Source organism: Aplidium turbinatum, chromosome 12 (genome assembly GCF_918807975.1).
Source record: "Aplidium turbinatum chromosome 12, kaAplTurb1.1, whole genome shotgun sequence".
Taxonomy (NCBI): Eukaryota; Metazoa; Chordata; class Ascidiacea; order Aplousobranchia; family Polyclinidae; genus Aplidium; species Aplidium turbinatum.
This window is the reverse complement of record NC_137483.1, coordinates 1019451-1043271: the sequence shown is the minus strand read 5'-3', so window position 1 is coordinate 1043271 and position 23821 is coordinate 1019451. Positions and strand designations below refer to the sequence as shown.

The 23821-nt window shown below is 38.6% G+C and overlaps 2 protein-coding genes across 2 annotated transcripts; both read left to right on the top strand.

Annotated features, from left to right (window-relative positions):
- Positions 1 to 8356: 8356 nt before the first annotated feature.
- Positions 8357 to 19789, top strand: LOC145780962 (heme-binding protein 2-like). The gene is made up of 4 exons (XM_082592646.1): positions 8357 to 8501; positions 17615 to 17750; positions 18324 to 18504; positions 18776 to 19789. The coding sequence occupies exons 1-4, from the start codon at positions 8358 to 8360 to the stop codon at positions 18990 to 18992; spliced, it is 678 nt and encodes a 225-aa protein (XP_082448772.1). The 5' UTR covers position 8357; the 3' UTR covers positions 18993 to 19789.
- A 2167-nt stretch (positions 19790 to 21956) lies between these two features.
- Positions 21957 to 23028, top strand: LOC145781253 (heme-binding protein 2-like). The gene is made up of 2 exons (XM_082593030.1): positions 21957 to 22105; positions 22404 to 23028. The coding sequence occupies exons 1-2, from the start codon at positions 21957 to 21959 to the stop codon at positions 22618 to 22620; spliced, it is 366 nt and encodes a 121-aa protein (XP_082449156.1). The 3' UTR covers positions 22621 to 23028.
- The last annotated feature ends 793 nt before the right edge of the window (positions 23029 to 23821 follow it).

Genomic DNA, 23821 nt, shown 5'->3' with positions numbered 1-23821 from the left:
AGCGCTGAAAGTTAACAAAATGTAAGTTAGTCCCTGTGTAACGTGACTAAGGTAAGAGAGTTGGTCCAGGTAGAGTGGTAGACCATGAATTGATGATTTTCGTTGTAACTGCAAAAAGTGGTAAATATTCAATTCATCACTTTGATTACGTCCCAAATCCGGTCCTAACAACCAACTCCCAACATAACTCGTCCATAGTAACCAGGATACCATCAAAAGCGAAGTTTAGCTGAAACAAATGGCAACGACATAGCTTCAAACGTCACTGTGACGTCAGTTGTCACCCGCCATGATACGTCACGTTGTTAATTGCATCACACTTTTGAATATTTTTCACAATTAAAACAAATTGTTTAAATGTTAACGCTGATATTTTTAATGCCCTCAATACAAAAACGTAACTTTTTATTGCTGCTGTTTTATTTTTATAGTCACTTGTCGTTCTCTGAAAATATTTAAAAAGTATTTGACAATTTTTGGCAAAATTGTCTTGCTCGCAAAATCTGCACCGCTCTGATTCCGCTGCAAACCCGGCTTCTTATAGTCTTGGCCCACCACACTCATGTGACTTTTTACGTAACAAATCTTTGTTACATAACAAGGGCTGCTGTGTATCACGTGACTAACAGGCCAGTCTTGTCTTCAATCCGAAGACAACCAAACTAGTCATTCGCGTATATCGCTACAAGATCGCGCGTGTAATTGTCTAACTTGACTCTACCGCATGCCACCGACCTCAGTGAAAGCTCATCTACTTGCTGAGTGTCATTCCTTGTTGTTTGTCAAAAATTCTGAATTCAGCAATCAAACCGGTTTGAAGGTAACAAGCTCTTCAAATGCAATGCCTTCTATAATCTGAATTGCACTGCGCCTTTTTAATTGAAGTCGGTTAACTGGACTATGGTTGAAACCAACAATTAACTTAATTTTATGCTTATCTTCTGTAATTTTACCATTGCCTAAAGCAAACAATTTGAAAACTTGCTATTAAGTCCATTTTGAAGAGAAAACAATATTTTACGTAGAAAGAAGCGTTCTTTCTGACAGTCAGCACAAGACTGAATGCTGAAACACGTGTTTGCCGCTGTTAACTCTTCTTTCAATCCGCTGTCTTGCTGCAACATAGGCTATGTGTTTGCTTGTTACAATTTGCAAATTATTTCGGATTCTGCTTGAACAAAATGTTGCCGTTTGACAACGTTCTTCCACTTAACACGTAGATTTAGCGGCTGTGCAAATTAAAGGCAGTGATTTCCAAACACTGTGTTATAGCGATGCATATTTTAAATATTTTTGTTTTGTCGTCTTTTCCTCTTGTTGGTGCGAATTCCGTGTGTTTGCTTTATCGTTCTCTACATGTTCGCCCCAGCAATGCAAATTAAAATTGAGTAAAATGACTTATGAAAAAGTGAGTTGTTTTTCGAAGCAAATGTGTTTCGAAATGCGTTTCGTTGTGAACATTGAACTAAATAAAAGATTTTATCTTGGGTGGTCCTTTGATTATGTTGGGAACACGGTAGCATTCTGTAGATGATGATCAGTACCTGGTATCTCCATTCTCCACATCAGCGCATTGAGTTCAGGGAAAGTTTTAACTTGTTCACGCTTGATTGTTTCGAATCGGTAGGTGATGCATTAATTTTAAGAAAATACAAAAAAGAATTGTTTCTAGTTTGTAGAAGAAAAATGTTTCCGAAAAATATTTTCTCCGATAAGACAGCTATTGACCTAATACAGTTAATGCGAAGGAAACGCGAATAAGCAGGGAAGGCCTTGATCTTAATCTGTTGCAAAACTGAAATAGTTTCCCGATCAAAACATTCTACTGGGTTCGAAGGTCACTTCTTTGACATTTTTGACCTCAGCTAATAAACTCATCGTTACGTCACTTCCTTTAACTCATCGTTACGTCACTTCCTTACAAAGGCAGCGCGTTTATCGATCACGACTTGTCTTGGACTGGATTGTGCGATTGTTCATTTGTTAATTTTTTTGAAACTGTGTAGATATTTTTATTTAAAGGTAGACATTATTGTCACTTGCAAAAAGTTATAATTCTTCGTTTAAATTGCCTGTGATTTTCAAAAGGTTTGAAATGTGGCCGCGTGGAACAAACATGGCTCCCACAACAAATTGGACTTTCCTTTAAAATCAAAGACCCTGATTTCTTTTCAACTCCATTTTGTTAGAAGCCAAAGTTGACACAGATATTATTCATAACATGTGAAGGTAAATCATCATCCCCAATTATTGACTTTGCAAATTACAAGCATTTCGAAGTTGTTGAACAATCTATCATTGCTTGTCACTCAGCGTGTGTTCATTAATTTGTTTCCGCAAATTCAACCAAGAAACTGTTGGAATGACAGAGGAATTTCATTTGCGAGACCAAAGCTGGCAGCTCACTCCTCAGTGTTGCAAGAATGCAAGATCATTGGGGCGTGACGTTGGATTGTTACGTGACAGAGTTATATAATTTGCGTTTCAATAAGTTTAAAAATTTAGAAATATTGGTTAGGAAAAAATAACGTGAAGTCTCAAATCTTTTGAGTAGGTCGGCCTGAATCAGTGGCGGCTCGTCCATAGAAACTGCAAAACTGCAGCACCCCCTACACACTGCAGCGCCCCGCACCCAGTGGCGTAGCTAGGGGGGGGCGGGGGGGGCGGACCGCCCCGGGCGGCACGTCTGGGGGGCGGCATTTTCAGACAGGACGTTATTTTTTTGTTGATAATGCAAAAGTACACGGAAAATAAAAGCAAACAGAGTGGCAACGTTCAAAACAGTGGCGTAGCCAAGGGGGAGGAGGGGTTTGGGGGTTACAACCCCTCTTTGGCACGCATGTGACGTCACGATATTGAGAATGATGCTTTCAGTCTCTATGTCTCTAAAACAAAGTTTGCCTAATTTTAAACGAAACTCCATTAAAAGAGCGAGTTTTGCCAATACCAAACATTCAAATATCTCAGCCAGGAATTAGCAACAAGAAAACATAGAGACTTAGCTTTATTAAGTTACCGAAAAATTCCCAAGAAAACATGATCTTATCCTTTTACTATGCCACCGGACAGCACCATTTTACAGGAATATTTATACTAGGGGATTTATACCCACATTTTTGTTGAAAATGCTGTCAGAATGCACCAAATCCAAAGTAATTTTTCAAAATTTTCTGGGGGAGGCCCCCCAGACCCCCCGCCGCTGGGTGTCGTCTTTGGCGAGGACGCCGACGGGCTTCGCCCGCCGGGCCTGAAAACTCCCCCCTTTCAAAATTACTGGCTACGCTACTGGTTCAAAACATACAAAAAATCCACTTTCAGTCAATTAAAAAAATTTCATTTTCACATGCTTTTTCCTGAAGGGGCGGCAAAATCTGAATCCGCCCCGGGCGGCACATTCCCTAGCTACGCCACTGCCCGCACCCTTTACACACTGCAGCACGCTCTTTCGAGTAAGTCAGCCTGATGATGGTGAAACAATAATTATCCTGATGTTCAGAAAAATAGAATGTTTTTGTGCAAGTTTGGAATTCGTTTGGAATTACTGGATTCCTTTAAACTAGGACTACGGGTAAGAAAAAACATATTGCAGTTCCCATATTGTGTCTACATCAAGGTCTACATGCCACATAACATAAACTTGACAACCAAATTGAACAATCAAGTCAAGGGATAGTGAAAAACTGAACATATCAATCATTTGATGGTTCGGGTGTTCACACTTTATTCAATACTACGTTTATATTAGGAAAATTTTCGTTTTGTTTTGATGCAAGTTGCGTGTCCTGCTTTGTTTCGTAATAAAAACGTTTGTTTCGTCTCCGTACACGCGATATGAGCGCACGTGGTGATCCAGATCGATGGATCTTGTTCGAAGTCAAACTTTTTCAAATCTTACATCACCTCAAAATATAAATTATATAACTCTGGTTTTGTTGCTTGGCCACGTAACAATGCAACGTCACGCGGCAAACAACGTTGATTCTCAGCAGTCACGCCCCAATAATCTTGCATTCTTGCAACACTGAGGAGTCAGCTGCCAGCTTGGTCTCTCAAGTGAAATTCCTCTGTCATTCCAAGAGTTTCTTGATTGAATTTGCGGAAAACAAATCAATGAGCACCGGCTGAGTGATACGTCATAGTTGACTCCCAGGGCCGTTGAGAGAATATTTTGGGTCTGGTACTAATGAGATTCTCGGGCGGCGCCAATCAAGACACTTCCAAGAAGATCGCGCCCCATCTAACGAATACGAGGTAGTCTCTTTACGTTTCCGAGCCCTTTAGAATGGTTCCGACCCCTGAAATCATCCCGGGTAGGGTATAAAAGCACCCTCAGGACCCCCCTGTCAACGCTACTGTATACAATGACACAGTTAGGCTACTGGATCAACTGTTGCGGCGAATTGTGAACGAGTAAACTTTCGAATGGCAGCGACGTACCACGATTCGACAAGAGCGTCAGAATTGGAAAGAGCGTTTGTTTCACAATTTTTCTGAAGATTGACATCTAGCCTATATAGAAAGTTGTAAAAAGACTTGCAAAGTTGGCCTACTGCATCAAGGATCAAAATATTTTGTTTAAAATGTGAATAGTGCGGCACTAGTATAATAGCCTAGCCTATTAGCATTATTCAAAATTATTCAAAAAATCTTGGCCCCAGACACCAAATTAACCTTTTGTCTATTTTAATGTTTGGTTTGCTGTCTGGGGCTAGGCGAAAAGCAGCAAATGCGTTATCTGCAAAAAGAATGTGATTCAAATAATTATGACCAACTGTACACTCTGTAGGCCTACAGTAGCCTGCAGTCCTACACCCAACATTGACTTTATTCAACTGAATTGATAAATCATCAACATATATTGAAAACAGATGTGGCCTGAGAACACCATCTTGCCTCACCCCGTTTCGTTTGAAATATGAAACTATTCAGATAATAAGCTTCCCCATTTTGCTTTCAAGACAACAAACACAGGAATTCAAAGAAAATGAAGGGGTGTACCAGCAAACATCTATAGGATTGGCCCATGATACAAGAGAAGGATCCCCAGAGGATACAAACTGATATGAATGAATCAACAAGTGAATAAAAAAATAACAGTTAACCTCTCAAGTACATGCAGCTCCACACAGAGTGAAATTTACATGCCTTTTGACTCTTTTTTATTTCTTTAAAAGTATTATTGACTCAAAAAGAATGTCTAAAAAGACATTACGAAAAGTAACTACGGACAAATGCCAGTGTTTCGATCTTCCGATCTCTTCAGCGTAGTAAAGTGAAAGTAGAAAGTTGTCTTGAACTTTCTACTGTCTTGTTTTTGTCTACTGTCTTTGTCTTGAAAGTTCAAGACAACTTTCTACTTTCACTTTACTACGCTGAAGAGATCGGAAGATCGAAACACTGGCATTTGTCCGTAGTTACTTTTCGTAATGTCTTTTTAGACATTCTTTTTGAGTCAATAATACTTTTAAAGAAATAAAAAAGAGTCAAAAGGCATGTAAATTTCACTCTGTGTGGAGCTACATGTACTTGAGAGGTTAACTGTTATTTTTTTATTCACTTGTAAACACAGGAATGTTGTGATTTACATATCCTGAAATGACTTGTTTCAAGAGAAAGGTGCACATATCAGTGCAAGCCTATGTCGAATTTAATTTTTCACAAACTTTGTGGCTATATTTTCTTGTTCAGTTTAGTTTGTTTTTATTTCTGACCATCACAACGAAAAAACAATATATGACAAGCATAGCAGAGGTCTAGAAAAAGGTAGAAGCGACTTGTTTTCACTTGTTTGCAGCCTAGTGTTTCAATTTTTACGAAAACTTTTGTGTTTTCGCTTCTACCTTATTTTAGACTCCTGCTATGTTTGTTTGTTTAGCATATATTGTTTTTTGCTGTGATGGTCAGAAATAAAACCAAACTCAATTGAAAGCGAGTTATTCTTGCATTTTGCTGTTTTGCAATAGAATAACACGCTCGAATGCTCACTTATGTTTGGATGACACGCTTCAATGATGCAGTTACATAACCTCAGTCATCAACAAACAGCGCCAGCTTAGAAAGTTATGCAAGAACTTGTGGGTTGTGGCCACTAACCATGTCGTTAGTGCAATCATTTTATTCCGATATTTGATTGATGAGACTGGAAAACGTCAGATTATTTTAGGATCAGGTGTTCAACAGATTATGGCTGGATGGAGCAAACCGATTTTTTGAACTTAGTGCTTTGGGATAGTGCACCCACTAATCTTTGAATTAAGAAAACTTTGTTTGTTGCTTGAGTAATCTTTGTGGTCTGTTATGCTTGTGTATGCTTTTTTAATCCTCCAGTGCCTTAATATTTTAGAATAACATAAATTGAAAGTCTTTAGAGTGCTTGGAAAACAACTTACCATCCTTCAAATAGGCATCATGCTGTGGTTCATTGAATAGGCTAGGCCCAATCAATAATCATGTATAATAATTACGTACGTATATCTTGAAAAAGCTGAAATGTGCTTTCAACACCACTAATATTATTATTTAGTTTATATGCATGTTTCAACAGTAGGTATCGTATATATGCATTAAAAATATTTTGTAAAGCACAACATGTATATACTGATGAGGCAAGCATGTCATGGCGTGACCATCATCCTCGATAGCCATCACATGCATGCTTCAACAGTAGGTATGTTGCGCTTTACAAGAAATTTACAATGAAAAACTAAGTATAATCTTTGTAGCTGTTCAAAAGTTTTCCAGTTCAAGTTTTCTCAATTTAAAAAAAGCACCATTGTTTAAGTGCCTTTTCATAGTCATACAGTACTGTAACATTAACAAAAAGTATCTGTGATTTGTCAATCCGTTTTCATGTCCGACACAGCAGCGAAATATACATGCAGCCAAATAGAAGGATGTTTCAAAAGGCCAAATCAACAGATTTTCTTGAATTAATTTGAAATTAATTTTGAAAAATTAATTGCATTGAGAATAGTTGACCAATGAACCAAGGTTTAAGAACCTTATATTGTTTGGTTTTCAGCCAAACGATCGAGCATCTTTGGTCTCATAGTCTAACAGTAACATGGTAGGCTACTAGCCAAAAACTTGCATCAACAATCAATTGAATGAAAATTATTATACATGGTTTAAAAGACCTAACCTCTCTGGTGAAAAGTATTGCTTTCTAATAATTGAAATATTATTAATTTTTCAATTGGCATTTTTTGTGCAATTGTGTTATTTGTCAAACCTGCCAACTTTTAGACTCCTAGACCAAATATATATAAAACAAAAAATACATTGGCCCAGGAAATTGTGGTATAGTTTAGTTTCCCAAACATTGAAATAAACCTTTAATAAAGTCTTCATACTCTATCACATTTTCTTTTACCATTGCTTTATTAAAAATTTCATAGTTAATTCAGGCTTTTCTAACTGTGAAGATAGCTTTGTGTAGAAAGAAGCCAATGGAAGAGAATTGGATAGTAACTTCAAATCAAAAACTGCAGTTAAACTTTTCAATCAGTATATATATATATATATATATATATATATATATATATATATATATATAAATCAAATCAAATGTAGTTATTACTATCTGAAGCCTTTACAAATTGTTTCACCTAACGGATCATCAGAAGGTCTGCAAAAAACATGTAAACAGTAAAGAATCGATACTTCTGAAAAGATATTAAATATTACAACTGTAAATTAATCTGCCAAAAAAAATCTCTAAACCTGTACTTCCTGAGAAGATATTAAATATTACAGCTGTAATTTAATCTGCAAAAAAAACCTCTAAACCTGCATTCCTGAAAAGATATTAAATATTATAACCGTAATCCAATCTGCAGAAAAAAAACTCCAGAATTACTAAGGACAGCCTCCATCCGCCACGATAAAGTATCAATCAATTTGTCCCAATGGAAACCAATTGGTTTCCATTAATAATTTAATTTAATTCGCTCTGCTTTGCCTTTTTGCTTGGCATTGAGCACTTTTTGTAGTATTAATAGTTTTCATTGTTTTATATATATATATATATATACGCTAAGTACCAAATATTAAAAACAAGACCTATCAAAGGAAAGGTAATCCTATTTTAGGGTTTGGGAGTTTGTAATTATACGCTTATGTAAGATAGTTCAAAATACTGTTGGAGGTAACATCAGCATGTGTTATGTTCTTTCTGGAAGCTCGACAATCATCATTGTCACGTGATTATTTGTCGATGTTTCAAATGATACAAACATGATACGATTAGTTGCCAATGAAGAAGCCTTTTTATTGCCATGTTTCATTAGAATTTACAAAAAATATGCTGCCAAGCCTATGTTTGTACTGTAACACTATCTTCCTCCTTTGTAGATTGTATGCTTCTGAAAATATTTAAACCAAAGTTAAATAAAGCCAGAATGGGATTTTTTGACTTTTTCAACCCTCCAGAGTTAATACCCAATGAAAAATATCGAGGTTATGAGCAACCAGATTGGAAGTCACTGCCGAACCAACCAAAGGTGAAATGTTACTAACTAAATCAATAATCATCCTAATTTATTACCTGACAGTGATATTTTATTTGTTTTTATCAGTGCATTGTGTGACCATTAATTATTGCAGTGCCTTGATATGCAATATAATATGATTTAAAACATGGCTAGAAAGTATATGACAATGACTTAACATGTTCACAGTTTACACAAAGTTTTATATTATATCAAAAATTTAAAGAAATTATTGCATGCAACACAATTTTCAAAGTTGTTTGCTTTTAAAGGTGTAAACAATTATTCTTGACTAACTTTGACCTGCACATTGTGAAACTTATCATGTTGAGGTACATTGGGTACAACTAACCGTGTCTATTCCATGTCGATGTCATACTTAAATTTATGAAATTAACTTGTTTTACTGTACAGGGTGGTAACTTAAAAGTATCTACATTAATTGAAATATCTCATGCTGCAGCAATGCTATTGACATCCATTAAACCCAGCAGCAATTCACAATAATTCTCAAATCTTTCGATGTTTATCACACTAAACAATTCCAGTTGGCCACAAGGCTAACCTATTTTGATTCAGTTGATAAAATGTGAACTATTTACTAATGTTAGCTTTCCACAACTATGTATATAAACTGAGATAAATGAGCTTGATGTTCAAGAATGCAGTGGCGGCTCGTGACCTTTGGTGATGGGGGTGCTGCAAATTTAGATGGCAAGTATGACATCATAATGTAACAGGAACATAGGAGCGCCGAAGGCGCGAGCTTCCTAGGGAGGTCTGGGGGCATGCTCCCCCAGAAAATTTTGCACTTTTATATGCTCTAAAATGCCATTCCTGGTGTTTTCAGGACAAAAAATAAAAATTTTGAGCAGTTGAAAATGTGGACTTTTAGAACTTTGAAATAAAAAAATTGCTTTTTCCTAAAGGTTGGTGCAAAATAGGAAATCTGAAGTAATAGATGAGAACATTTTGCTCATAATATGAATATCAGTGAATCATTGTATTTTTTGTCATTAACGCATCCGAGACCAAAAAGATACTACTAACTACTGTACAACTACAATAGTCGATATAGGCCTACCAGCACGTTAATGAACGGGAAAAGGTGGCAAAACCTTGAAAGGTTTAAAACGTGCCTGAATAGAAAATCATGTAGTATAGGCTATGTCTAGTTAGCACGGCCACAAACCCAAAAAACAAACAGTAAAAAATAAAACATAAACAAGCACAAATGTAGTAATGAATGACATCCTAATGAAAAGTGTTGTGGATTGAATTTGTCAGTTCCAATATTGATGTGAATGAGCACTCAGCAGTAATCATAATAATAATAAGATGGAGAAAGAAAACCGAACATAAAAGAAACCCATCCTCAGGCAAAAGCCCGTTTCGATGTGGCCCAGGAGAGCAGATGTTGAGCTCTTTCTATGGTCAAACTGCACACCACACAGTAGCCTACGACGAGTCGACGATTGAGGTTTGAGATCCAGTTTAAGTTATTGTTTCTTGTCCTGGTGAGTGATGGAATGGATGAGCTGGTAGATGATGATGTCCTGATGGTGTTGATGAAGCTCTCATCTCCTTTGGTGTCGTGTTAGTTATGGAGTGTTGCGTTTGCTGTTAATATCTACAAACATAAAAGTACAGCACAAGCAGTCAACATTATTGTTAGGTAGGCCTAATCTTTTGTAAAGTAATTCGGATTTCAACTGGAATCTTTATAAGAATGCAAAAACAGCCTTTCTACGTTGTCTTTCTATTGCGTATCCGTTTTGTTTGCTTAAATGAACATTGCTTTAGTTTGTGGACAAAAAGTGACTTTGTATCACTCTTTCTAATTGAAGAAGGAAATTCGTTCCATGTTTGTGCACCTGTTTCCATGTTTTTACAAGCGTTTTTGAGAAGTATGGAATGTTTAGAGAATCATTATCATGGTTTCTTGTACACAGGCTGTGAACCTCTTTGACATATTTAAAACGGTTGGAGAAGCAATCTGGTAGTAAATTGTTGTGAAATTTAAACACGAAAACACCAATTTCCAGTTTGAACACAATTGCTCAATTGATATCGGGATCTTGCTACAACTATCATTGTTCGGACAAAAAAAACGATGAATTCAAAGCAGACTTTTTCTCCTAATTTACAAGTAACAAGGAAGTGTCCAACAAGAGAGTGACAATCTAGCCTATACAATATACATTGGTTAAAATTATTTGCCGTATCATATATATAATATACATATAAGCACTGTTTTGTAAATAGTTACCAGTTTTAACAAATTCGATAGGCTATTAATAGGCCTAACCCGAAACATTAAAAGATTAATTAATCGGTACATACTTAACTTTAGGATGTCTTCTGAAGATTTGATTATGTGTGTCTGTGAATATATAAATACAAAACTGTTGCCATTGATTGTCCAGACATATCTTTTCCCAAATTGGTGTTTTGCATCATTGACGAGTTGAACTCTCCGCTAAGTAGTGAGTTACTAAGTCAAGGCCATGGATGATCCAGCAAAGTTTTTCTTTTGCAGAAATACAAGATTTCTTGTGGATTGTCTGACAAATTTTATTATGATGGGTTATTTCATTACTATGAATAACAAATAAACAAAAGACACAAAGTTCCTACAGTGGATGCTGCACATGCACTATAACTAGGGTGGATACAACTTAGGTAAACAGTGGGATAAACTACAAAACATAAGTTACTTACAAATAAACTGCTCCATATCAACTGGAACCAAGCTTATTTATAGACAAAATCCATTCTTCTTGTTTTCTTTTGAGCAAAAAGGTAAATGACTTTGTCGTTAATGTCTGGGAGATGAAAAATTTTTTGAATTTTGAATTATGCAATTCAATGTTATTAAGTTATTATCAATTGTCTGTCTATGGTTTTTAAAAAGTACCTCTCTACCAAAGCTATACTAAAAATTTTTTCTCCGTTGAAATGACGACAAGAGCATTTAGTGATTAGAGCCTTTCTTGATTGATGGTACTCCTCAGAAATGTTTTGATTCTTTTTAATGTTGAAAAGCAGCGTTCAGGCTCTGCTGTGGTCATAGGAATGGTCAGGGGGAATTTTACCAGTTTGGAAATTTCACTAAGAGCATCATTTAAATTACTTTTCTGAATAAATGTCAACAATTCCAATAACGCGGAATATTCATGCATGTCTGACCTGCTGCAGAATACTGCAAGTTCAGTTTCAAACTTTTCTTTTTCTATGATGATGGGATATGCTTCAACAGTTACTGCCACCTTATGTATGGGCAGTTTATTCTTAAAGCTATTGAAGCTTCTCTTGTTGAACAATTTTGCAGCTACTAATTGTTTGGGGAAGGAATATCTAGCCATTATGTCAACGCATATGCAGTCACACACCTCCTTCGCTTCAGCCATAAGTGTTTTTGAAGAATTCTCACAGTACTTTTGAGTTTCTTATCACAGAAATTGCACTTTTAAAATTGCTTATATATTCATGTACTTTCAACACATCAATATCTCGAGATTGCATTTGGTTGAAAATCACTTCAACATGAGGCATTATTTGATGCAACAGCTGCAACCAACACAGCAATTTTTGTAGGTAAGGTAATGCAAAATACCTGTTGCTTCTGAAATGGTATGATCAATGGTTGATGTTGAGTGTTGACTGTATTTCATCAAGGCAGAATTTTAAAGGTTCCAAATGTTCATGAACTTTATTAACTGTTTGTATATGAAAGTTCACATTGACAGCACCACGTTGCAGCCTCCCATGTTATGACCTATCCTTCTACCAGTCTACAACTTGCTGCACAAGTAGACTAGCACTTATAAACAATCAACACACAGCCTGAAAATAACAATGCGATGTGGAATTAATATAAATATGGCAGACCCTGCTCAGCAAAATGCTGATAAAAAATCTAGCCAATTAAGAAGTTGCGTTGTTCTTACAGTTACACCCCTAGATTTTTGACCTTAACTTTTATCACAAATAAACAACGAACCTAGCTTAAATTTAATTAAGTAAGAACGATAATGATAACCTAGTCTAAGCTTTATCGTTGCAGAAAACAAAGCACATTAGTCTAACCATGTAACAGCATCAGTCGCAGCCACCTAACATTGTCCTTGAAAACGATGAAGCATACTTGCAACAATAGCTAGCCTGACAGGCAACTGCAAAATTTGCAGTTCGGAATTGTGCAGTTTTAAAGCAACCTCAGCCAAATATGACGTCACCATTCCCGTTTGTTTTTCTTTTATAAGATCGGAACTGCAGAGCTTGCAGTTCAGAGCTTCCAAATATAAAACTTGAAAAATCATAATAATTTTTAAAATTCAGAAATTATGAAACTTCTAGTCGGTAGGATCTATAGAGAAAATAAAAAAAACGTAAAATTATTAAAAAAAATAAATTCTGAAATGTGCAGGGGGTGCTGCAGTTCTGCAGTTTCTATAGACGAGCCGCCACTGCAAGAATGAGAATCCTTATTTCTATAGGAAACTGGTTTTCTCATGAAATACTGTTTGGACCTTTTCTTTCTATGTAGCTGTAAATTGCAGGATGCAAAAGTGGAAACTTTGATTAAATCTGCTCATTTACTTCACATCAAGCTTGCATGGTATGCGACTTGTGAATTCATGTAATGGAGCCTCAATATGATTCAGTTGTATTTCACATTACAAGTTGTGTTTGACGCTTAGGGTAATAATGGATTTTTTTAGTTTATTCCTTTGATTTTAACTATGCACAGTAGGCTGGCGCAAAATCTCAAAAAAAAATTTTTTTCAATTTAAATTTTTCGTCAGTTTGTAATATTGTTCCTTTTGGTAAATGTATCTCCTACACCAAATTTCACAAAAAAATATTAACGTTTGACCCTGGTTCACCTGGTTTGAATTTTTTCAAAATATCGAATTTTCGCTTATCCCTGAAACTGCTAACTCGCTATCTTCTAATGCACTCTAGCATCTTAATGGACACAATAAGAGGCAGGAACACAAACTTGTAGCAAGCAAAGTAGTTTAATTAGCAACTCCATGAACACTGACACGTGTATTAGGCCTACTCTCAGAATGTCGAATTCTACCACATTTCAGACATGATTTTCTTTGTGCACCGTTCATTGTAGTGAATATCTACAGCTTTCAGTTTCTTGAATCATTTGACGATGTTTATCGATTTTCACAGGCCAACAAATTTTTTTTAGGCTAGGCCTATATATAAAGGCAGGACATGTGAGAGTCATTTTAAGGTATTTTGAGGCCCCTGATTCTGAAAATGCACTAAGTTTTATCAAACTGGCTCTAGTTTTTGAGTTAGCCAGATTCCAGCTACCACTTTTGATAACTAAATCTTTAACTTCTACAGTAGGCTAGGTGGTAGAAATGGTTTTGAGAAAAAAGCTTGACCTTGCTCCAAAACATTACTGAAGGTATTGAGGTTACTCTCAGTCATGCCCGTTTTCCTATTGTTTCAAGTAAATCACCACTTGAAACAAGAGAGGGCAAACAAAAAACAGAAATAGCAACGTGCACGCAATGACTGCCTTGCACACTCCATGTAAACATGATGTTCCAACTTCATTCGAACATGCTCACCGTACAGAAGTATCAATTTTCATGGTGATTCCACGGCTCTCTTTATGTCATGGCACTCTGAACTTCTTAGCCTTGAGCCCAGAAACGGGTTTGAGTGCAATGTTTGCATACTTTAGGAGGAACCCAAGACTTACCTTGATCACCCAGCTTCATGTCAAATAATAATAACAATAATGCTTGTTTTTATATAGCGCTGTATCTATCGCAGAATGCGTTGCTCCTCTGCGTTGCCTCATGCAGTAAAATATATCTGGGTTGTTTGTACAGCATCCTACTTGTCAAAGGCGTATTTTATTAGCCTATAGACTAGAAAAAACTTCTTGCAGCAAAGACTTGGCCTTAGCAAAGGCTTAGAATAAAATTTCATTTGTACAGTATCCATTTCAGTAGGCCTACCTTTTCAATATAAAGCTGCATTCATAAACTCATGACTTTCTGGATATTTTTCTTGTGATGTAGGGCTGTAGGCCTACTGATTCACAACTGTTTTCATTGAATATTTATGTCTCACTTACGTTAAACAAGGTTCATTTCAACCTTCGCTTGCGTTTTGAACTTTCGTGCAATATGAACCAATTGAACTAGAGTAGTGCAATTATGACATCATAATGCTAAACAGGGCTGAAAATAAGTAATTTGCTAATTGAAAGCTTTTGAGTAACAATTTCAAAAATATTTTCATTGTCGAATATCTCGAAATCTAGAGCCAATTCGAAAAAACTAAGCGCATTTTCGGAATCAGGGGCCCTGAAATACTCTAAAATGACTCTCATCTTTTGTGCCAAAAATTTTTGTTGGGCTATATATTATAGATTCACGGACTGCGAAAAGGCTGTAAAAACAGTAAAATCAACTAAAATGACACTAAAAGCATGCACTATTAGTGACTCTCAGACTTGGAGTAGCGTGAAGATGTTCCACGTGGAAGTTAACAGAGGAAGTGACGTCAAAGTCACTTGGTCAAATTTTGAGAAATCCCCTGTTCAGATACTGCCAAACCACTTTGAAATTTACTAATTTTTCAGAAAAATTCAGAACTTCTCCTTGGGTGAACCAGGGTCAAAGGTCAAAACCCAACAAAAAATTTTGGTTTGCAAATATCAGTGAGCAAAATGAAACATTATTCCAAAACTGATAAAAATTTTAAAGAACATCAAGGAAAATGAGCCACCCTAATGCACAGACTTACAAGTGTTGCATAAATGCATAATGTCACTTTTCAGTAATGCTGTTCATTCATTCATAGCTTGTCACGCCAGTGTCGGAGCCAGGTAAGAGCATTGTTTGTGATGTTTTTGAGGTCGTTGTCATCACATGAAGGGCTAAGGGGGCAGTTGGTGAGGATGTGCTTCATTGTCTGATTGTCTAGGCCGCAATCACACATTGGGTCAGGAGTCATCTTCCATCGGAAAAGATTGCTTTTATTTCTCCCGACTCCGCAGCGGGCTCTGTTTAGGCAGCACCACTCTCTTCTCTCAAGGGTGGGAGTTTGTTGTAGACTTTCGGAAGGACTTGGGATGGCAGGATGTTGTGTCCTATCGGGCTCAGAGGTCCACATTTCTAGTCGTGCAGCTGTCGCGCTTGTGTGTTCCAATGGGCCGACTTTGATGAAGCTTTTGCGTGACTTGAGTCTTGCTGGGATAAGTTTGTGTTCATAGAGAGGGTGGCGTTGGTCGGATATTTGTTTTACTCTTTCCTTTTTTGTAGTGACTTCTCTTCGGATATGAGGTGGGGCTATAGTTGCTAAGTTATAGAGGTCGGCGATTGGTGTTGGACGGAGTGTGCCAGTTATGATTCTACATGCTTGGTTTAATTCGGAGTCAATTACTTTGGTGTGGCTTGACCTAGCCCATACTGGAGCGCAGTATTCAGCGGTCGAATAACAGAGAGCCAGTGCTGTTTGCTTCAGTGTTTTGCAAAAGCTGGGAAACTCAAACTGGGGAGCAGATGAGCACACACTGAAGTAATGCTGTAATATTAGCAAAACAAATCAAAGCTTTGTTATGTTGTTTTATGCAATTTGTGTAGCTCAGTGGCTTAAAGGAAGTTACGTGATATATATTATGTGAAGAAGGGGTGTTCTTCCCGGCCATCAGCACAAGGCTGATCACTCGCTAGTACACGAAACACGTGTCTATCGCTGTCTATTCGATGCTACAATCTGCTGCCCAGAAACTTATCGTTTATTGGTGGTCTTTATGGCTAGCGTGAAAGCTACACCGTTCTGGTTAGCGAAGCGTTACTGCTGCTCGCTGTACTAGCGAGTGATCAGCCTTGTGCTGATGGCCGGGAAGAACACCCCTTCTTCACATGTCCTACCCCTGGCACCTGCTGGTTTTGTTGGCTCTTTTCTTTCCACAAGCATAAGAGTTAAACTGACTGGTAAAGCGGCGGTCGATTACCCAAGTGGCAACTAAATTTGCGGACGGGTCATGTACCGGTAACGTTTTCGATCCACACTCTCCCTCCCCAATACCTCGACTCCCCAGCCTGGCCCCCGCGACCTAAGCTGGTGGACTTACCCCTCCGGGTGCATCGTCACCCCTAAATCACGCCGCTCCCCGCCGCCGCGGGGTGTGGCAGGCCGGTTTCTGAAAGTCTTCGACCTGGCTATGTTTGTTTGTGCTCTCTCGCCGTGTCAATTATTTGTACCCGTGCGCTGTTGATGCGAATAAAACAGTTTAACACCATACGGTGCGATACTGAGCCTCATGGGCGAAACACGTGTCTATCGCTGTCTATTCGATGCTACAATCGGCTGCCCAGAAACTTATGATATATATTAGTTTAGTTATAAAATTAGTTTGCGTTCTTCTGGTGACTATATGCTAGGTTACCTCGTGATGTTAAAGATGATAACTAGCTTTTGTATTTCCGACGTTTCGTCAGTCAGCACGACTGACTTTATCAAGGTGGCTAAAACAGGTTAACATAACCTGTTCAGCAACGATGGCACAACACAAAAACATACTGATAAAATGAGTAAAGTAAAGCAGTAAGAATCAGAATTAAAACACGCAACGATACCTAGAGGTTAAACTAAATGCAGTGAATGCCTGAAACCAGTAGGCTACTTTCCAACAGCGTAAATTTATCTATCTATTGGGCCACTGTCAAGAAACGTTTTATTAGTTTAGTTGTTGGCATTTGGAAAACTACATTTCGTTCTTAGCTACGTTAAAGATATGTCTTAATGGATGGTCACTGGTCAGTTAGTCACTTTATATAAATGTGACAACAACGTTAACATGCATTCGCAAATTTTTGCAAAAGGTTTGTCTTGGTCGACCAAAGACTGGCTGCTCTCCAGTAGCTTCTCGCTGTAGGTCTGAGAAACTTACCCAACAATGGGGTGATGAAAGGTTACCTATGATCCCAAACTCTCAAAAGACGACGACTCTTCCATGTGAGCTCAGCTCATTTCGTTTTAAAAGCATTTCCACTGTTCACCAGTGTTCCTTGCATAGCCAATAGCCATCACTAAAGAACGTCAAATATTTACTTCAAAGTGTATCTTGTTTTAAGGATGGGTCGTTTGAAATTCGTTCCTACCCTGCTGCTCACTGGACAAGCACCGTCAGCCCAACAACGAATGAAGGAAGTATGGGAAGGGGAACTTTTTGGAAGTTGTTTGGATACATTACGGGAAAAAATGAGAAGAGTAAGCTTCGTGGTGTTGTTCCAAGCTCCAATTTCTAATCATTCTTTTCTTAAACTTATTCGTAAACTTCATTGTTTGCTCTAATGCTTCTGCACTAACTATATTGCAACAAAGCATTGACCAGTGACCACCACGCTTGTGGCACAGTCACGTAATAATGGCCGGAATGGCTCCTTTCGGTGAGTCCGATTCGGTGAGTCCGATCCCTTAACGGGGGATTTTTTTTTAAATTATCGGGTACCGTAGCGTAATTATCATTGCTGTTTTAGGGTTAGAGGTTAGGAACTCACCGAATCGGACTCACCGAATAGTAGCAGACCCATAATAGCGGTGAAGATGAGTGTCAGCAATGCGATTATTATATTAATGAAAACTAAGCCGTAAATTGCTCTTATAAAGTGCAGGCATTTGTGGAAGTATTTCAGTGTTATTCAACAGCATTGAAGATCAAAACAGTTTAGTTGTCGAAACGTTTGCTGAAGTTTAGTTTCGATATTTTAGGCTCATTTTTTATTAGGTTGGCCAGGCGTTAATAAAATGTTAAATAATATATTTATGTGTATCATTCTCCAGATGAGAAGATATCAATGACCGTCCCTGTTACAATGAAAATGCCCCGAAATGAAGAACCTAACTCCACTTCCAGCTACACGATGTCCTTCTACACTCCATCTGCCTACCAGGATAATCCTCCAGCTCCCAGCAATCCCGACGTCTTCATTGAGGACAGGAAGGACATCGTTGTTTACGTCCGGTGAGTTTCACCGCGTGATAGCAAAGGCATCCGCTACTCTCAAAAGCATATACTGCTACAGTATGCCAAAAAGCGTAACGCCCTCCTGCCCACCTTTGAGCGAACGTATTGACCGGTATCGTGTATTTTTGGATTGCTGACAAGAAAAGTAATTGTTATTGTTGTTGAATATTGATACAACGTCGTATAAGACGTCTCCAGGAATGTATTCTGACACGAAATCATTAGCTGCCTGAATAAGGAACAGTGATCAACCATCGTGACGTTGCAGGGTGTTCCGTGGATTCGCCAAGCGTCCTGAGTTCACTGAGCAGGCGAAGATATTGTTTGAAGATTTGAAGAAGAATGGGATCGATAATTCAAAGATTGATCCTGAATCCTTCTACGCGGTCGGTTACGACAGCCCCTTCCGTTTCATCAACAGGAGGAACGAGGTTTGGTTCATTGCTTCTGACCAAGGGGCCCCACCCTCCCCCGACCAGTCATAGCCATCTGCACAGAGGATGACTTTCATCTGTTGAAAATTTCAAATTATTATTTGCAACTTTTATCTTTTTCGTTACTTTCCACTTCATATCTCGCACTTCTCGCAGAGCAGCCTTTGTAGTACAGCCTGGCTTCAATGTCACTCCGCGAAGTGTGTGTCCGGGATGCCACGGCGGTTGACGCTACCTATCATGTTGTTATGCGCAGTCGTATGAACTATGTCGTTGAGAAAACATTGCCACAATATGCTGGAGGACCCTTCAAGTCTCATCCAGCTTTGAAGGGACTTTCCCGATGAAAACATTCATATTAAACATATTTGTGTTTTAACAATAAAAATGTCATGAACTTTGCCTCCAACTTGAGGAAATGGAGGCAATCCACGTTGATGGGATTCTCCATAAGATTATCAGGGGTTGCACACTGTTGGTTTACGATCTACTAATCGCAAGTGTTACAGACTAAGATTGTTGTTTCGATATAACCGATGTTACTTTTGTTTGAAATGTTGTTACCTTTGCAACGTTCAACAGAAGAATGAAACCACAAACTTTCTGACCGCAAGACGGTCTTCCAGCCTTGGAAATTTTTGGAAGAAGTTTTCCGGAAAACGTAGATATAATAATTAACCGTTTGTTTACCGATACAGTCTACCTGATTGTGAGTCGTTTCAATCAAAATTTTTTCATCAAGTATTTTAAACTTTGCCATGTTATTTTGTCATTTTTTTTCCTGTAGGCTGTTTCGAATTGGTTTTAAAGTGTTATTTAAACGAATATCAAAAACCTTGAAACTTTGATATTAAGTGAACAATTTGTTTGCCTTAGCTAGTCCATAAAAGGGACGACATGGCAACAGTCTTCAGACTGAACGTTTCTGTGCTTCTAAATGTTTCTCGACAGTCGGGTGCCAGCAACAATAGACAGCGATAAACCCGATGTGGGTCACCTTGTTCAAGTTCGAAATGATTTGCAGACACATTTTTTCTGGACTGGGTTATTTTGGGGGTTGTTATGGTTATTTTTGTCGTTCTCCGACTAAAAAGATCAAGTGCCGCTGAATGAAGAGCAGTCCTAAAATGCGTTGCTCAAGCGCACTCCCCGATAGTCGAACCAGAGCTGCTTGATCTTGAGTCAGGGGCGTTACCACGAAAGAATTTTAATACAAAGTAAATTAAGTGAATGCATGACCTCGAACAGCATGGCCAACGGGTTAGTAGGGCAAGGAAATAGTCATTTCGATTGCGTGGGTTCGATTCCCACCCTCTGCCATTATTCTTTTTTCTTCTGTGACTATCTTAGTGACTGCAATCAGTTGAGTTCATAAAGGAAATTGTCCTACTTTTCTTAACCATAATCACAATCTGACGCCTGATTCTGTGATGTCACGCCCTGATAGCTCAGTTGGTTAGTGCGTGACTTCGTGAACGAAGAAGTTTCAAGATCAACAGACATTGCAGACATTAACAGACATTGCAGTCGGCTGCAGCGTGGGTTAGGTGTACGTCGGAAGGCGTACACCGATGCATAGCGCTCAAGTCCGCTTTCCCGCAATGCAGGATAAAGATAAACAAACAAACAATCAAGCGGCGCTGGTTCGACTCTCGGGGTGTGCGTTTGAGAAACGCGTTTTAAGAACAGCTTTCCATTCAGCGGCACCTAATGGATGGAATAATACGGTACCCCAGCAACAACACTTCAATAATCGAAACTTCACTCTGTCAATCCCCGTAACTGGCCCTGCGTCAAGAGCCTCTACAAGTATGCGAAACTACCAGGAAGAACCTATCAAGACTTTGTCAGTCCGAGGATAAAGATTCAAAACCAAGTCACACATGGTTGTATTACAGCTATGGCACAGAAGAATACGTTAAAGTGCCTCCAAGAGATGCGAAAGTAACTCGAGAAAAATTAAAGAGATGATGGTGTCAAATAAAAGACTGATATCGCCTGGATGAAATCAGCGAGAGATAGAATAGTGTGGAAGCCAGCAGTGACATCGCCACTAGATGATGATGACGAGCTATTGCATCCACCATTCACTTTACTGTTAGTGTGACGTCACGTTTAGTTTGTTCTATTGTCTGTCAACGAAAAAAGATTTTAGTATGGTGCCTAAAATATTCCAACTCGTGTGTTTATGCAGAAATATAATTGCAACATCATCATAATGCATAAGCGATAAGCAGAGGTCCAGAGTGACGCAAACACTTTTTGTCCGTCCCTATAGCTCAGTTGGTTAGCGCGAGACTTTGTGAACGAAGAAGATCAAGCGTCGATGCTAAATAAAACAGGATAATTGCAGGCTATTACAATTGTGAAGCATGAAAGCATTCATCAACTTTGCTCTCTCACACCTGAAAACCGACTTTATAAGTCATTATGTTTTAAAAACCTAATTTATAGTCCAATCTATGAATACGCCGTTTGAAAAATTGAATTATTCACAAGAAGCAGCAGCCTCTCCTGTGTTTGGTTGTTAGGAAGGTCATTGCGAGACAGTGAAGGGATGCTAGCTGTGTATAAGTGGCACCACATCTTTCTCGTTTTACAATTTCTTTTCCGCTTCCCCAGTGGTTCTATCATCTGTCTGTTGCCAAGGTAAACTTTTATGATGACGTCACGTTAGCTTTCACGACCCAAGGCGTATGCGACCACGGTTTGACATCACTACGTCATCGGTGTCACATTCTTGGGTTTGGCTGAATAGTTTCTTGTTGTCATAATGTGCTTCTGAAGGAAGGCATAGAGTTTATCTCCCGAACTTTGTCGCCTGAGAATCTAGCTGCATCATATTTGACGTCATTAGAGTTTTGCGGTGGCCACAGACGGAAACATGGCGAGGATCATCTCAAGCTTCGCTAAATGATTTCCTTACTGTTGGATATTGAGGCTTGAGCCTAGAGAGTGAGTTTGGAGTCCTGCGCAGCCCCCTCTCAACAAATCACGCGCAAGTCATATTTTTGGATGGCGAAGTCCCGAAATGAAGGACCTAACTCCACTTCCAGCTACACGATGTCCTTCTACACTCCATCTGCCTACCAGGATAATCCTCCAGCTCCCAGCAATCCCGACGTCTTCATTGAGGACAGGAAGGACATCGTTGTTTATGTCCGGTGAGTTTCACCGCGTGATAGCAAAGGCATCTGCTACTCTGAAAGACGCAGCGCTACTCGTTGTCAGTTGATGAAATGTAACTCGCTACTGCCCACCTTTGAGCGAACTTATTCACCTGTATCGTGTATGTTTGGATTGCTGACAAGAAAAGTAATTGTTGTTGTTGTTGTTGAATATTGATACACCGTCGTATAAGACGTCTCCAGGAATGTATTCTGACACAAAATCATTAGCTGCCAGAATAAGGAACAGTGATGGATCTATTTCGCCCATCGATCAACCATTGTGACGTTGCAGGGTGTTCCGTGGATTTGCCAAGCGTCCTGAGTTCACCGAGCAGGCGAAGATATTGTTCGAAGACTTGAAGAAGAATGGGATCGATAATTCAAAGATTGATCCTGAATCCTTCTACGCGGTCGGTTACGACAGCCCCTTACGTTTCATCAACAGGAGGAACAAGGTTTGGTTCATTGCTTCTGACCAAGGGGCCGCACCCTCCCTCGACCAGTCATAGCCATCTACACAAGGGATGACTTTCATCTGTTGAAAATTTCAAATTATTTGCAACTTTTATCTTTTCGTTACTTTCCACTTCACATCTCGCACTTCTCGCAGAGCAGCCTTTGTAGTACAGCCTGGCTTCAATGTCACTCCACGAAGTGTGTGTCAGGGATGCCACGACGGTTGACGCTACCTATCATGTTGTTATACGCAGTCGTATGAGCTATTCCGTTGAGAAAACATTGTCACAATATGCTGGAGGAGCCTTCAAGCCTCATCCAGCTTTGAAGGGACTTTCCCGATGAAAACATTCATATTAAATATATTTGTGTTTTAACAATAAAAATGTCATGAACTTTGCCCCCAACAAACTTGAGGAAATGGAGGCAATCCACGTTGATGGGATTCTCCATAAGATTATCAGGGGTTGCACACTGTTGGTTTACGATCTACTAATCGCAAGTGTTACAGACTAAGATTGTTGTTTCGATATAACCGATGTTACGTTTGTTGGAAATGTTGTTACCTTTGCAACGTTCAACAGAAGAATGAAACCACAAACTTTCTGACCGCAAGACGGTCTTCCAGCCTTGGAAAATTTTGGAAGAAGTTTTCCGGAAAACGTAGATATAATAATTAACCGTTTGTTTACCGATACAGTCTACCTGATTGTGAGTCGTTTCAATCAAAATTTTTTCATCAAGTATTTTAAACTTTGCCATGTTGTTATTTTGTGATTTTTTTCCTGTAGGTTGTTTCGAATTGGTTTTAAAGCGTTATTTAAACGAATATCAAAAACCTTGAAACTTTGATATTAAGTGAACAATTTGTTTGCCTTAGCTAGTCCATAAAAGGGACGACATGGCAACAGTCTTCAGACTGAACGTTTCTGTGCTTCTAAATGTTTCTCGACAGTCGGGTGCCAGCAACAATAGACAGCGATAAACCCGATGTGGGTCACCTTGTTCAAGTTCGAAATGATTTGCAGACACATTTTTTCTGGACTGGGTTATTTTGGGGGTTGTTATGGTTATTTTTGTCGTTCTCCGACTAAAAAGATCAAGTGCCGCTGAATGAAGAGCAGTCCTGAAATGCGTTGCTCAAGCGCACTCCCCGATAGTCAAACCAGAGCTGCTTGATCTTGAGTCAGGGGCGTTACCACGAAAGAATTTTAATACAAAGTAAATTAAGTGAATGCATGACCTCGAACAGCA